Source organism: Corvus cornix, chromosome 3 (genome assembly GCF_000738735.6).
Source record: "Corvus cornix cornix isolate S_Up_H32 chromosome 3, ASM73873v5, whole genome shotgun sequence".
NCBI lineage: Eukaryota > Metazoa > Chordata > Aves > Passeriformes > Corvidae > Corvus > Corvus cornix.
Genome location: NC_047056.1, coordinates 108,190,462 through 108,207,328, shown reverse-complemented (window position 1 = coordinate 108,207,328; position 16,867 = coordinate 108,190,462). Strand labels below are relative to the sequence as shown.

Sequence of the window (16,867 nt, the reverse complement as noted above, 5' to 3'; positions counted from 1 at the left end):
ACAGGGCAGAGCTGACAGTGGGAGAGGCCTGCAAATGGCCAATGTCCACTCCCGAGAACAGCTGCTGCTGAAACTTGCTTTGCCTGCACTATATTGATAAGGCAGGGTTTTCCAAAAGATTCAATCAAATAAAGCTTTTAAAGAAGCAGAAAGTAGTGGGATGTCAATGAAATGAGACGTGATGATTGCAAGGGGATTTATGCAAACAGTGTTTGTTACCCTGAGCAGCATGATGGCTTGTCAGTCTTCCTGAGCTGTAGATGTTTCTGTGTGTTGCAGATTTCCTTGGAACTCTCCCTCCCTCCTTGTAGGTGTTGCTGTCGTCTGCTGGGCATGTCTAGTACTCACCGTTTTTTATAGAAAGAGCCATTACAGCTGTCTGGTCAGATTCCCAGCACCAATCCAAAGTTTCTGCCCAGTAATCCCCACATCAAAGGAATACCTTCAAGTCAAACACCCATCTGTTTCAATGCAGCTATTTTGGTTTTCATATAAAATAAGCACTATCTAATAAAAATTGTTGCAACCAAAGTGGTCTAAAAACATAATTAAGACCTCTGGCTAAGCATGGAAAATTACTTTGAAACATGATCCTACACTTTGTAATTGATCAAGCGTTTCTTTAATATCCCTTTAATACACTTCAATTACTTGTGACCAGTTCTAAGGATGTCCAGTGCAAGCTGGTGATCAGAATGCAAGTGGACGCAAATGGTTCCAGAGCTGTACCAGCTCATTCTTCACAGTACAGAGCATCTCGTACAAAATGGTGACTGTCCTCTGCTGTCCGTGAATTCCACTCATGGGAGGGCATCTTCTTGGTGATGCCAAGCAATAGGACAAGAGGCAACAGGCAGAAACTGAGGCACATGAGAAAGAACTTCTTTACTGTGCAGTGACCAAGCACTGGAACCGATTGCCCCGAGAGCCTGTGGAGTCTCCCTCACTGGAGATATTCCAGAAATGTCTGGATGCAATCCTGTGCTATGTGCTCTGGGATGACCCTGCTTGAGCAGGGAAGTTGAATCAAGATGACCCTCTGTGGTCCCTTCCAACCTAACTCATTCTGTGATTCTGTGATTTATCTGACCATCACCCAGAAGCTGAAAAAGCAGGTAACATTTTGATCGACACTACTTTGTAGTTGTCGTTCACATCTATACAGGCAAAGGTATCAAAGGTCCGGACACACAAAAAAATGAAATGCAGAAGAAGAATAATAATTGGCATGATTAAACCTAGGGAAGCAAATGAGTTCAAGTTCAAACATTGGTATGCAGGGAGTTGGACTAATTGCCAGCCCAGCCCTAAAGGCCACGAATCTAGGAAGGATGTGAAGCCACTAGAAAGAATCTACACAAGGAAAAGAATGCAACCAAAGCTTCCAAAATACATGACAAAACTAATTAATGTACCTATATGCCAGAGGTGATCCTTGCGATTTTTTCTTCTGACTTCCTACTGTAATGGAGGCTGTAGGATTTTCACAAAATAATTCCTGTTTGAACTAGAGCTGATTTAAAGATTTCTCAGGGCTATGAAGTGATTGCAATTATTGACTGGTCTAATTTATAAATCAGTGGTGCCATTTCAAATGTATTCCTTATTTTAAGGTGAACTTGCAAAATTTCACTTTCCAGCTATGATATCTTTATGTCTCTTGGTGAACTAACAGATCGATTCAATTGTCCTATCAATTTTTTATTCCCATGTAAGTAGCAAACCACCCCTCAACCCCCGCTGAATAAATTAAGCATTTTATATTCAGAAAGGTCTCCCAGCACTTCTACCACCCTCACGTCTCTTTCCAGCACTGTAGACTGAGCATACTATTTTTGAAATATCTGTGTGAGACCTTTGGCCCTCCTCTCTTCTCCTCAGTGCTCCTTTTTATATATTCACAGATTGCAGTCAGTTTTTTGGCCAAAGAACAGGTCAGAACATGTGTTCAGCTGATAACCAACCACCACTCCCCAAGTCTGTTTCAAAGTCACTGCCTCACATGACAAAGCACTCCTATCTGTAAGCACAGGTGTCACTCTGCTCTTCCATCTTCAAGTTTGTAAAGAGTTCTGCAGAAACTGAAGCCCGTTATTTATTTGTGACAATATTACACAGTGATCCCTATTACTGTGTATCAATGACCTATGGGATGAGACCATTTATTTAGCATATATCTGTTAACTTTTATCACCTTGATATCTTTCTACACTGATAAAAACATAATAATAGTGGGGCTGTCCATTTTAAGGTCTACTGGAAAGTCCTCTATTCAAAAAGCCAATTTTATATCCACTGGCATGTTTATTTTGTATCTTTTTCTTATTCAAAGTACCATGAATTCCTTGTAGATAATGACGGAAAACCTCATGATACTCTCTAAATATTATCCAGCCATCCACATACCTACTCCTGGAGAGCCAGTTTGACAAGAGTTTCTACCGATGACCCCAAAATTGCCTGTCAGTGTTTAAGAGGCATTTGGATGATGCCTTTAATAACATGCTGTAATTTTTGGTTAGTTCTGAAGTGATCGGGCAGTTGGGCCAGGTGATAGTTGTAGGTCCCTTCCAACTGAAATAGTCTATTCCATTTCTATGCCAGCCTAAATCAGAATTTTGTCACTATTACTCACCAAAAACACAGATGAAAAAGACCAGCTGAACAAGGTACAACACATTACATTTCAGAACTGTAATACTGAGACAAAACAAGAGTCAGAATTTATTTTAAAATGTTTTGAACACTAAAAACCCACACTCACTTTGACCTGAAGTTTTTAACATTATAATCTAAGGTCTTTATACTTATACTATCTTTATACTGTGGCACACATACACCTGTATTAGAGATGTCTCCCTCAAATACATCTAAAAACAGGAAAACAAATTGTAAGAATCCACCCTAATCCACCTTAAATATATAAGTTTTGATCCCATATTTAAGCTAATACCGCATTCTGTTGTATAAGATATGCATCACAGTTTAAAAAATATTTGGTATGCTGATTTTTTTTTTTTTCCTAAGTTGTTTCCCCAGCTCTCTGGCAAACAGCAGAGAGAAAAGCATCCATGGGTTGTGGCTTCCCCCCATAAAAAGGTCCTAAGCACCTTCCTCATATGAGGGGTCAGTCATCAAATCCATCCTCACTCAGCTTGGCCAAAGGAAGCATTTCTAAATTAGCAAATGCTGCTTCACAAGCAGCAGTAAAAGGAAGGTTCAGCAAAACCATTTTTTGACTTTTAACCTAAGAGCCATGAATTTTTTGTGGGGGAAAAAAATAGTCACGTTATCTTGTGCAGCACTGTCACTATTTCAGTGTAAGCTGGGTTCTTTAAATACTTCACCCTGGTAGTGCCTGTGACATCCAAGTTGTTACCTTCATCAGGAGCTAATGTTAGTTCTGATGAACCCTGCTCAGTGACAGGTTTATACAGTTCACGCTCAGAAGTTACCTTGGCTAGTGACACTGACTGATTTTCTGATAAGAATCTAATTATAAAGGTTTGAAATTTGAAATTGCTCAGCAGAAGGGCAACAATACTTCCTTTAAACAAAGTCATGTAAACTGCATTAATAAATATATTTTAAAAAATAATTCTTTCCCCACGTATAGACCCTTGTCTCCCTATTCAAAGTAAAATGCTCTCATTGTGCACCACAATCTCAGCCCTAGAATGACTGTCCACCCACCATTAAATAACTGTGCACCAAAAATGTTCTTTAGTACCAAGTTTCAAGTAGAAAATTTTTTGTCTTCTTTTCTTGTGGAAAAAAAAAGCAAGGAAATTTATTCTGAGATCACTTGTATAAACAAATAACAGCACCACTAGAGAGTCCTCATCACAGCAGTGTTATCCATATGGACCATGCTAACAAGACAAATTTGTCCCAGTACATTATTGCAATGGAGAGATTGAGAGTTTGCTATGGGAGGGTCCCCAAACTGTGCACTACTGGGAAGCTGGACCAGACCGGAATGTGAGAAGGAAGCAGAAATAAATGCTCTCTCTTGTTCCCACAGGCAAGTCTTCTTTTCTCTTCTCTACAACCACTGGCTCCCTACACCACTGCAAAACTCCAGGCCTGCAGCAGGGCCAGATCACAAGCGTGGCTGTTGCTCTTTGCATCACCCTGCACTTCCATCCTGTTGTCCTGATGTCCTTCACAAACACTTCTTCCCTCCTTTTCCAACTTGTTTTTCTTTCATATCAGATTTTCAGCCCACTTCACAGTGCAGCCACTGCAACATTTCTACACACAGGACAGAGTGATGCAGAGGCAGGAGGAAATAGCTGGGAATGTCCCTGCATCTCCTGTTGCAGCCCTACCTATTCACACTGTACCACCTTCAGTGTCTGTGATAAGCAATTATGCTGCAGCATAAGAAACATTTTCAAATCAGGGCTGCACTGCACTCTTGGATATGCTAAAAATCTCCACTGCTTCATCCTCTGAGAAACAATCTGAAAACAAGTCCCAGCTTAATGTACTGCTAGGAAGTGCTTAAGAAACTGCAAAATGAGTAACACTGAAAACTGTAATAAAAACTTGCATATGACAAAGCAAACAGACTAGAAATTTTTTTCTAGAAGTCTATTACAACTTGTTGAAGTATTGAAGAAAAACTAGAAGAAGAAGAAGGGTGGTCCTATGCACAGTAAGAGAACAACAGGAGGGTGCAGTGGAAGGGCACATTGGGGATATTCTTTTATTCATGGTGTGCCAGACAGTGTCCGGTTCCCCTCGGATGGCAGGCTCCTCAACATCAAACCCAGAGAACACTTTGCATTTGTCTGACTTTTATCAGCTGACACCCTCTTGGCCTGCATTGTACATCAGTTTCTCAAGGGAAAAAGAAGAGCTAAGATAAGTATTGCCCTAGTGCCCCCTGCTTTTTCAACACAGCTACTTGTCCACAAGACGTACAGAGGTGTCTGAAATCTCAAGTGAATGTGGCAGGCACAGAAGACTGGGAGCTATTCTTATCTCTCAGCCCTCTATAAACACAATGGCCAACACTGTCCCTTACTGCCTCATACAGCTGTCAGCATCGAAATGCTTTGTAGCCTACAAATGGGCCAGTCCTACAGTGACAGACTGAACAATAGAAAGATTACAGCTTGTGTAACTCCATTACAGTATGGAGGTGCTTTGCAATCAGTCAATGTTTCTTCTCACACTCCTGCAGGGAAAAATCCCAGCCCAAGATTTTACTGCTCTTTTGCTGGAAGGCAAATTATTCCTCAGCTCTCCATCACCTCTGGCCCCTGAGTTTATAGCTCCACGCTCTCTCAGGTCCAGCCTACTTTGTTTCATATTGTTTTCCCAAATGTTTTAGAAAATTTTGAATCTGAAGAGGAGCTTTGAATAGCAAGTCTTAGGAAAACACTTCAGAAATGGCTCTGCAGTTTTAGGGAATCAGTGTACTGCAAGCATTAGTTACTTTATTGAAATACAGTGAATTGCTACAATCAAGTCCCCTATTCTTTACAGCAGGGAAGGATTGAGCCCTTATTCTGTCTACAATGCTTATATAACCAATCAAATCAAGACTGGTCAGAGAAGGACAGAAAACCTAATAAAAACTAAAGTACATCATGATTTTCTACCATTTATCTTAATTTAAATAGTTTGTTCTCAAAAGGTAAACATTTTGAAGTCTGGAAAAAAAAAGAAACAGCTCTTCTACAGAGTTGGCATAGCTTATATATAATATATATAGGTGGGTAATGCAATAGATAAGTAGATAGGTAAATGTAACAGATAAGGAATTTTAAAGCCCATGAATTTTTAGCCTCAGCTTTTCAGGAGGCTTGCTGTGTTCCCTGGACACAGCATTTCCCTTCTGAATGTCCCTGTCTTTTAAAGCGGAGTAAACAAACAAAAGGTTTCCCTTTTCCAAAGCAATTTATGAATGAAGTGAGTAGCCCTTTGATCAGACTCAGCTTTCTAAGCTGTCCACAGGGAACTAATGATGGCAGTTCTTCATGACTGTATCAACTCTGAATTTGCATTTGACTCATATGCATTAACTCCCACACCCTCAGCCAGGGATTGCAAAAAATGTTGAAAATGAGATGAGCTTTGTAACTGGTTTCACACGGAACAAGTCTTAATGGCACAGGTAAGGATCATTTTGTAATGAGGCATTTCCACCCTGTTCCAATGACTTCTTATAGTTACAGGCTCTGGAAGTCCTCAGTGTTCAGATATAAAAGGTCAGGACTCTTGAGTTCCAGGCAGGAAAAGGGAGGACATGACAAAACAGGCACAGTCAGATGACAGCCCTCAGCTGTGCTGTGCACTGACCTAAGCAAGTGTCTGAACCTGTCCCTGCTATTTATTTGACTGAAGATGAGGTGCAAATGATGGCAGAAGAAATTCAAAGGACAGAATAAACTGAAAGCTATCGATGGGGTTGTCTGTGTCCTCCAGGAACTCCCCTGACAGAGTGGGACAGACATAGCCATAGGTTTTCCAGAGTTGTTGCCAGCTGGCCACTGCAGGACACAAGGGTGTGGGGAGCTAGTCACCCAGGCAGAGTGACAGAAGAGAAGCTCCTGCTCTCATCAGTGGAGAGACACTGCCAGAGAGTGACCTCAAGCCAAAGCCAAGGTCAGGTGTTTCAGCATGACACTGCAGAAAAGACTGTCTCTGTGAACGGCTTATGGAGCCCTACTGAGAAGGACTTGGAGGCACTGGTGGATGAACAGCTGGATATGACCCATTAATGCACACTTTCAGCCCAGAAACCAACCACACCCTGAGCTGCATCAGAAGCGTGGCCAGCAGGTCAAGGGAGGTGATTCTCGCTCACTGCTCTGCTCTCATGAGATCCCCACCTGGAAGCACTACTGCATCCAGTCCTTTGGTCGCCTGTACAGGAAAGACATGGGCCTGTTACAGTGGATCCAGAAGAGGCCACGAAAATGATCAGAGGGCTGGAGCACCTCTCCTGTGCAGACAGGCTGAGAGAGTTGGGGTTGTCCAGCCTGGAGAAGAGAAAGCTCCAGGGACACCTTACTGTATAAGTTTCAATACATTAAACAGACAAAGAGACTTTTTACCAAGGCCTGTAGTGATAAGATGAAGGGCAACAGTTTATACTGAATGAGGAGAGGTTTAGATTAGATGTAAGGAAGAAACTCCTTCCTGTGAGGGTGGTGAGGCACTGGCATGGGTTGCCCTGAAGCTGTGGATGCCCCACACCCACACACTGGAAATGTTCAAGGCCAGGCTGGATGGGGCTTTGAGCAACCTGGTCTAGTGGAAGGTCTCCTTGCCCATGGCAGGGAATTGGAAGTGGAGATCTTTAAGGTCCCTTCCAACCCATGATCCTATGATATACATATGGAGTTGGCAGCAGCCTATGAATTTCAGACTCAGATCCTCTATCTTCAAAACAAAATCTCTGGGAAAGAAATTACACGTTTTACAAATGAAATAATTTATTTCAGTTCTTCAGGCTAAAAATTGTACATTCCAGTCTGAAAATGGCAACATTTGATGACGATGTCTCAGAAACTTGTCCACTGTGTGACTCACCTTCTGTTTTCTTTTATGTGTTCTAGATATGCTACATTGGATCTCCAAAAGTATGATGCCCTCCTCTCTCCTTGAAAATCCCTGCTTGTAGCAAAACCAGAAATTTATCCACAGAAGAGAACAAAAATGTAAGTTCCCACAACCGTAATCCCTATATAGTATTTTAGTGTAATTTCCAAACAACTACTTGTTTGGTTTGTGTTTGGGGTTTTTTTTCCTAATGCAGTGTAAAAAATTTCAACAGAAAGCTGCTACTTTCAAAGTCGCAACACCAGCAACTTCAACAGGTTAGGAAGTAGCAAAATAGCATTTTCATTTTGGCCATTAAAAACTAGATAAAACCAATGCATCCAGGAGCATCTTTTTTTGTAGCAATCACCGACTGGAAAATGAACTAATTGTTAGGTCTTTTCCTCTGTCCAGCAGGAAACCACCTTCAGAAAACAAGTCTTTCATTTCTCACTGAGAACAGAATAAGAGAAGACAATCTTGCTAAATCAAGGTTGTCACATCATTAAATGTGCAAAGGGAAGTGAATTAGAGCAAGAGACAACTAAGAACAAAGTAACTGTGCAGGATTAAATGGGAAATATCTGGAAGGACTAACCAGACGGGATATCATAAGAAGAGACGGAGGGAGATCTAGAAATCAAATGTACCTCACAACCACTGATGTAACACTGAGTTTTACAAGTCCCAGGGTGTTGGATGGGAGATAAAAGACTACACTGCGTAAGTACATGGACCTGCTGCCTTAGCTACAAAGATCCTCTGGCTCTGCCTGATGACACCATGGCTAAAACATTTAAGATCCCTCACACTGAGTGGTGTGGAAGGGAGTACAAACTTGTGCTGCCAGAAGTCCTGTGGAAAAAAAATTAAGGAAGATTTACAATGCCCTTGAGTAAGTAAAGCTAAATAATATGTCTCAACTGAGAGATGTTGCTTTCAATATAAAGCCCCCCCACCCTGGCCCTGGTTCAGCAAGACTCAGCAGAACTCCTGCCAAACCGAGCCGCCGCCTCCCGCGGCAGAGCGTGCATCCTCCGAAGCCGCCTGCTCAGCTGCTTCCCAGCGCCAAAAACAGGGACCATGTGAGCTCCTTGGCAATGCCCTCCCTGGGAGCTCCCATACACATCCCTGCAGCACTTGGACCAGCAAAGTGAGTGCTGAAGATCACAAGCCTGCAGAGATCTCCGGCTGCACAGCATCCACTCAGGTAACACACCTGCGATGAGGTGTATTATATGTGTCCCTGTCGTGCATCCACTGCAGAGGGATGACACCACGTGTTGTCTAATTTAGAAAATATTCCCCCTTCCACACTCCCTGCCTAGCTGAGCTGCCTGACCTGGGAACCGTACTAAGCTCTTTATCTAATCAATAGAAAGAGAGGCATATCCACAATCTAACTATTTAGGTAACCCAAGGTAACTAAGCTCTCAATTTAGACTTCTTAATTAGGTAAATATGGTGATGTCAGTTCTGTTTTGTCAATAAAGGGAGACAAGCCTATCACTGGTGCCAGCTGACAAGTTTCTCCTTTGGCTGAGGTAGGATCATTTGTACATTTTACATTAACAAATACTATTCATTACACAGTTTTTTCAACAATTCTTTGATTTTTGGCTGCATAAATTACTAGAAAATGATGTCATTCTTGTAAGGACCTGGAATTCCAATGATCAAGAATTGATGCAAATCTTTCAGGTCTAAGTCCTCAAATACAGGTATGAGCTGTAAGCAGGGCACACTGGGATCATTGAAAATAAGTGCAAAGAGGGTCCAGCAAAAATACCTTGTTTGAAACAGCAACCTAATTTTCTAAAAGATAGCACTTCTTTGGATCAGCTCTGAGCTTTTAAAAACTTGATGAATAGAGGCTATTAGTTCTTTGGTACTTTAGATAATCTGCTTTGTGAGCTTTTTTTTTTTTAAATATCTTGAAATCCACTTCTTCAAGGCTTTTGTGAGGTAGAAGTAGGAGGTTTAATTATTCGCTAGCAGTTTCATTTCTGTGCACAATAGGAAGAGAGCATGATGCTACAATCCCTCCATGAAAGGAAATCCTGTAAAGGTTAGCAACTGTTCCAAATTCAAAGCTAGCAGTCACCAAATCACTCAGCATGTCTCATGCTGACAGAGAAGTCTCTGTCAGGGGAGAAAGTGTCTGTGTATGCTATCTTGAAGAAATCTATTCATAATCCACTTTACTCTGCAAGAATGAAACTCATTCTGTCTTCTTCCCAAATGAATGTAAGACAGTGTTCATGGGCAATCCTGAAGCCTTCCCTTTCTTTCCTCAAAGCATATCAGCAGCTGTCCAAATAACACCTCAGTGCCATGGGGAGCACCCTTAAGGGGACAGACTTCCAATTCTTAGTCAAACCAAAGCTTCACAGCTGAGGTTGCCGATAAGAACACTGTTGAAACAGTTCAAAGTCCTCTTCTGATTCACTTACCCACATTAAATAGCATCTAACACCACAAGTGATTTCAGTGAACCAATGGGCACCATACACAGCAACACAGCAAAGGAGGAGCAACTGAGAAACTTGATCTATAGTTTATTATACTGATCCTTTTCCATCACGCAACAATCTGGTGTGTTCAGTTTAAACTCACTCACTCTGCCGCTGAAGCTGCTACTTTTTTCTTACAAATCTCTGAACATTTTTATTCATTAAATCACTTTTTCACATCAATAGCTTCTTACAGTGAGTCTCACTGCACTTGCAAACATTAACTGCATGACAATTTTGAGAGGCACAGCCCCTTTTTCTGTCAAATTTACAAAATGGAAGAGCAAGTAATAAACCTGACGTCAGTCACTAAGCTGGCAGCAAAATGTGTAGGAGAAATCTCTTCTGCTCAGACTTTTGCTTCTGGACTCTGATCACTATCATCACTATCAGGCCGAAGTCACTGCTGAAACACTTCCAGGGATAACTAATCTATATTTAATAAGCAAAGATGAGAATTCTTCTCCCGTTATTGACAGAATTTAAGACTTGCAAATTGTTTCTAAGGGGCAGCAGAAGACCATGTTCCTCAGGGAGGACTAAAACTACTTTCTGCAGTTATGATCCACCAAAGGAAAAAGATGTTTCTAAGTGCTTAGCTGCCACCAAGATCTCCACAGAGCAAAAGGCTTTCATTCTTTCAAATCAGGGCATTAAACAAAAAAATACAAAAAACTGGCAGCCCCCAAAAGATGGGCAGACACCACACTCCTCTGGTATATTGTATCTTGGGAACAGGCTTCATTAAAGGCTTAATTCTTAATCTTCCAGGTAAGCAAGATTTAGCTGGCCTTAAATCAAGGCTCAATTATAATGTCTGTTACAATACAATTCTTATTAATGATAGTTCTAATTGCAGTGTTCACTATCCTCTTCCAAAACCAGCTAGACAGCCTCCTGGAGACAAAGAATTTTGATTAAATGCCTTACTTAGTTCAATTTTCCTCTCAGCTACACATGCAGAGCTCCCACTTGAAGGGAGTAGTACAGATGTTTCTGAAAGTGGGACCAGAGAAATAACATCCTCCTGTACTCACCTGGCACAAAGTGCTTTCACAAAGCTGATGTACATCAGTCATGCTCACAGACAAACAGATGACACCCTGTAAAGTTACTGTGAACTTACATTAGTCTTTTTGAGAGTATGTCAGCATAGACAAATCTCTGGCTATTACTACATACACTTAAGGCTGGGTTGACTTTGATCCAAGAAAAATAGGCAGATCTTTTTAGCAAGAGTTACTTCAAGGGAATTGCATTACATTTCTATTGTGTTAAATGGAAAATAGTTTTTTTAATCATGATAAATCAAGCATATTCTATGCATTAGTGTTCATCTGTATCTATGCAGTATGCTTTTGTTATATAAAGAGCTTTCAACTTCACAGACACAACCATAATTCTCAACACTACACCACTGCCAAAGCTAAAGAACAATATAAAGTAATTCTGGCAATACATGGGAAAAGATGATACAAATTTGTCCTCAGACCACTAGGAAAAGAGCAATTCATCATTTGTTCTGCTTTAAATAAAAGCCTACTTCCTAAAACAGAATTAATTTGTACAGCTCAGCTGAAATAAATGGAGGAGTATTCATTAATTTCAATGTGGAATTTCACTTTAAGCATTAAAGAAATAATAAAAAATCAACTTCTCTGTATTGAAATATTGGAGAGGGAGCTGCTGGGCTCTTCTCCCTATGATCCAGCAACAGAACATGTGGGAATGGTTCAAAGCTGCTCCAGGGGAGGTTTAGACTGGACATTAGGAAGCATTTCTTCACTGAGTGCGGGGCCCAGCACTGGAGAGGTGGTCGATCCCCCAAATTGGTCAGTGTATAAGAGGCATTTGGACAATGACCTTCACAACATACTTTAACTTTTGGTCAGCCCTGATGTCATCAGGCAGTTGGAAGAGATGATCATTGTAGGTCCCTTCCAACTGAAATATTCTATTCTATTGGAAATCTATTTAGTGCAATTTTGGGGCCATAGTCCTAGCCTAAAAAGTCTATGAAAAACCTTCTGAGAGAAGTACAGTTTAATATATAATTAATGATTTACTATGTCTTTATAGTTTCACTCAAATAAGTCAGTTCCAGCACACGACAAACACTGGTTATCATCAGTTCCTTAGAAAAGGTAATTGTATTATAATCAGAGTTTTACAGGTAGCCAAAAAGATGAAGAGGTTCAGAATTCAGCTCTGCCATAAGCTACATGGGACAACACATGAGAATGTAAATTCTGAATAACTTGGGAAAAAAAGCTGCCCTCTCATCACGAGCAGATTTAGATTTAGTACACACAAAGCTTGTGTGAAGGCATACCATCATCCAGCAGAAGGACCGGGAATGGGATTCAGCTTCCTGGAGTGCAGGTTTTACCGCACAGTCTCCAGACAGAGCATACCCCTCCTCAGGAAGCTTTTATTTTGAAAGTCACATTTTATATCATCTTCATAAATCTTTGAAAATTCTACACTGCTAATTCCCATTGCTAGAGTCAACAAATTTAAATCACAGGAAACAAAACTGCAGAAAATGCCTTCATTCCTTTTATGCACTCCGGGATTAATTAGTTTGCTTGTACCACTGTCAATAGCCCAGCATAACCTGAAGACCCAATCAAGATTAGGTTGCCATTACAACAGGCATGAAGAAGGAGGCAGTTTGTATCTCAAACTCTCTGCAATCTCTCTACAGGAGGCAGACAAAGTCCAACTATCATTTTGCAGATGGAAAACAGAAGGAGTAAGCAGATTGCCAAAGGCTTTCAGAAGCTTGCTCAATGAAATCTCTGACAAAAAACATGACATAAAGCAGTGCTGCTGCAAATGCATTTCAGTGCCAGTGCTCTGCCTTACCTACTAATCCCATTACTGTAATATTGTGTCAGGTAACTTTTGAGACTCAACATAGATTCTGGATGCTAAGAAGAAATTATTATATTTGTTAACAAAGATAAGCATACAGGAATCTGACCACATTTTTCCATCATATACTAAGACTGGGACTCAGTTTCATGTTCTATCACAGTCCTCCTATCTAATCTTCTGCAATGATCTGGACATCTATTTGTGTACTTGAATCAGGCTGTGCAAAGCTGAAAAATTAGCAGGTGATTTACGGGACCGAAGTTAGGTACTAAGGCATCTTATGAAAGGGCGATTAGGTCCTTTTGAAGGGTAATCCAAAAATCCTGCTCTAATTGTAAAGCAGCTGGGAATTACTCCTACGGGGGAAAAAAATAATTAAAACCAATTTGCTTGAACTAAGAGGTCCTTTCTAAACTGCTCCCTAGTGAGGCTGCACCTTAACTCCTGCTGCCACTGGAACTTAGGTCTGTTCCTAAAGGCATCACAATGCTTTTGGGAATCAGACCACGCAGTATCCTGAGATTATGCATCCAGTTGATCAAGGAGAGAAAGAGGAAAAGCTGCCACATGTAACAGCCTAATAGCTGGAATGCTGACAGCAGAAGTGTAAAACTCACTCACAGTTCTCCTTCATCTTGAGGAGAATCCAGTTCTCACTTCCCACTCCTCCAGAACATGCAGGGTTGTCAGACTAGAAACTACCCTGCTGAATCTCTACCTTGGTGATGAATCATAAAATCCTGGAGGACAAGCAGACAAGTCTAAAGCTCTACCAAACATCTGGGGTCTCAGCCTTTGGTCCTCTCTGGACTTTTCCTGCATGGACCACCAGGACAAGTCATACAGACAGCTTACTTCTAACAAATGGAGGTTGCTACAGGCCTTTTAGTCCTGCAGTGCCAGCACTCCCTTCCTGTCCACGCTCTCTGCCATCATTCCCCAACACACGGTAAATGCATGCCTACGAGAGCAAAGGCAAGAGGGGAAATAAGACACTATAGAGCCCACAGCCCACTCCTCATTGGAGTCTCCTTAAAGATTCATAACTTGCTCTGGCAGAAGAAAACTCATTTTAGCCTCTCCTGTCCTGTGAGACAGGAATAATTAGTGGGCAGGCAGTGTTTTTTCTACACATGTACAAAAAACTAGCCCATCAGGCAATCACAGACCAACCACATTTGTGCTAAGGAGCTGTATCACCACAGTGTGTGTTGGTATGAGAGCAGAAGGGCTGCTGCAAGAAGTTACACGGCCTACCCAGCTGGCACCACCACATGGGAAAATCATAGGATTAAAAAAAAAGTACTGAATTAATCCCCAAAGACAGGGATTGCACTACAACTCCTTCCATATCCCTGCATGAATGCCTGCACCAATATTCACCCTCTTGCCTGCTCCTTTCCTTGCCCATGGCTCTTGCACTCTTCACTGCTGAGTGTCCCAAGCTAAACTGGAGTGAGTGGGAAATTTCAGCTTTCTTCACCCCAAGAATGTAATGGCTGCAGTTGAGGATGTGGCAAGCAGTGTTATGACCCCCTTCTATTGCAAGAGCCAACTGGGGATAGGTTTGCCATGTCTGAAACAACTGTTCAGCTATAACACATCAAGTGGGCTCCCACAGGCTGTGTTTTTGGCTGAAGGGGGCTGTCTCTGCTCTGCCTGATCCTAGATTCAGAGCTGTGCTCCAAGCACTCCAGTGAGGTCAGGCTTTTCTGGGGATCCAAACAATCTCTGGATCTTGGTGGTGTCAAGTCACTGCATGGTTCCCTCACTTCCTGTACCACAACACCTCCTCACAGGTATCTGTGCCCAGCTCCAGAGTGATACATAGGCTGAATATGGAGATAACTTGAGAGTTATACATGCTATACAATATTAAGCATCTCTGAAAAGCAGAATTTCTGGATCATGTCCTTGCACCTAGGTGTCTTTAGTTTTTCCTAACTCCCATTTTAGGTGTCAAGACAGAGGTTCTGGATTTCACTGTGGACGTCCCTGTAACTTAGCTACCCAATTCCTAAAGCAGGACTCACAAGAGTGTGGTGAGGATAAGTATTAAGTACATTGAGGCCTAATAAGATCACATAAATAAGACAGAGATCCAAGATAAATACCAGGCATATCCAGAATCTCATCAGTACAAAAAGAAACTGTACTGGATTCAGATAAAACAGTTTTAAATTAAAACTGAACACTTACATGTCATCTTACCCACATGCTTTATAGACAACTGGAAGGAACCACTTTATCCACTAATCATGGGCTCAATTAAAAAACATTACCACCAAAGACTGCTGGCACCAGCAGTGGAACTGAGGTGGTGAGCTTCCCCGATACCTGTTCCAATCTGGGAGTCAAGAGAGGTTGCACAGCACCAGCAGCAAGATATATGGAGAAAGCACAGCTTACTCTAGAGCTTGATTTAATGAGTTTTTATAAAGTCTTTTATGTCAAAGCCAGTTATGACAGCCTCATCTAAGACACTATCTAATATCAATAGGAGTATGCAGCATCTTGTTATCTTTTCACATTTACCATTCACACTCTCTGAAGTTATCCGAAAAAATGTGCTTTGTGGGAGATACCAGGCTCAATTTTTTTTGCTTATTTCAGTTCTGACATTTAAATTTATCTTGAACTAACTAGGGGTGGGAGGTGACAATTTTATTTCATAAAACCTTTTGAAGTTTGGACAGGAAGAGAAATATATCTTTCAGCATCTTCACAAAAATAATTTCAAAACATCTATTTTCATATCAAGTTACAGAGAAATGTCTAAGAGCTGAGACTGGCATGGGAGATCCATGTGTTTAACAACTTCTAATTCAAACTAGAAATCCTCATTAGATCAAAATACTCTGTATATATTAACGTACAGGAGCTTAAACCCAAACAACCTACACCCCAAGCCAGTGCACTAACTCTCATATAACCTTTTAATGGTAGTATTATTGAAATTATATCAAAAACTTTATTGAAAATACAAACAGGTTGACTTCATTAGTTGTATTTATTGGAAAATGTTCCCATCTTGCTCTAGCAGTAAGCAACAGAAGCAAGTACAAAGCTGAAAGAAAGCAACAGTTAGTTACCAGAGAGATCTTTCCTATCATCCTGAATGCTAGAGGAAAACAATATCTCATTATCTAGGCCCAGATCAGAAGCTTCAATCCCTACAGAACCTGCATGTTGGCTTCTTAAGGAAAATATCTCATAAAATGGCAGCTCTTGAAGGGAACTTCCCAGTCGGAGACTTGGACTGCAGAGATTTTTGCATCCTTTTGACAACTTATATAACTACATACAACGCATAACATCATAAACTGATTTAAAGAACATTTTCTTCTTCAGCATAAGCAGCTCCATTAACCAGCTCACCACTTAAGATTCACACAAGTCCATAAAGCAGGTGTTTAAACAGACCTTGTATTGATCTCTTCAATCTGGAATGAATTTTACTGCCAATACATGGACACATGCTTCTAAGATATATACAATCATTAATTGTCTGTGTCAAAATCAGAGGCTGTAAAAATATGAACCCAGCATTTTGACTGCTTCATGCTTGATTACATTAGCTAGTAAAAAGGCTTAATGAATCAGGTCTGCAGCTTCTTCTGCAAACCTCTCACCACCGAAAGCTACCTGTGGCAGATCTGCCAGCCGGCACATCTAGGTACTGTAGCTTGAACAGCTCAGCTGGAAGTGAAATACTCAGGAAACCCATCCAAACATTATCCAATGGACTATGAATGACAGAACAAAGCAAAAAATACAACAGACATCTGAAATTGAATATTGCTCTTGATTGTGAAGCAGTTGCTATCGAGAGAACATCCAGAACATGCCTTACCTGTGTAGTGCACCACACACGTCTGACCCTTCTTTGGAAATGTCCGCCCTGTTAAAATTATAAA

The 16,867-nt window shown here is 41.1% G+C and overlaps 1 protein-coding gene across 2 annotated transcripts in view; it reads right to left on the bottom strand.

The window, feature by feature from the left end:
- Nucleotides 1–16,867, bottom strand: part of FKBP1B (FKBP prolyl isomerase 1B) — a 44,991-nt gene that overhangs the window by 24,702 nt on the left and 3,422 nt on the right. Inside the window, exon 2 of one of the 2 annotated variants that reach the window (XM_039569885.1) lies at nucleotides 16,804–16,851. The exons of the other annotated variant lie outside the window; for it this stretch is intronic. Within the exon in view, the coding sequence (XP_039425819.1) occupies nucleotides 16,804–16,851 (48 nt within the window). The remainder of the gene's footprint in view (nucleotides 1–16,803; nucleotides 16,852–16,867) is intronic. 2 annotated transcript variants of the gene reach the window in all.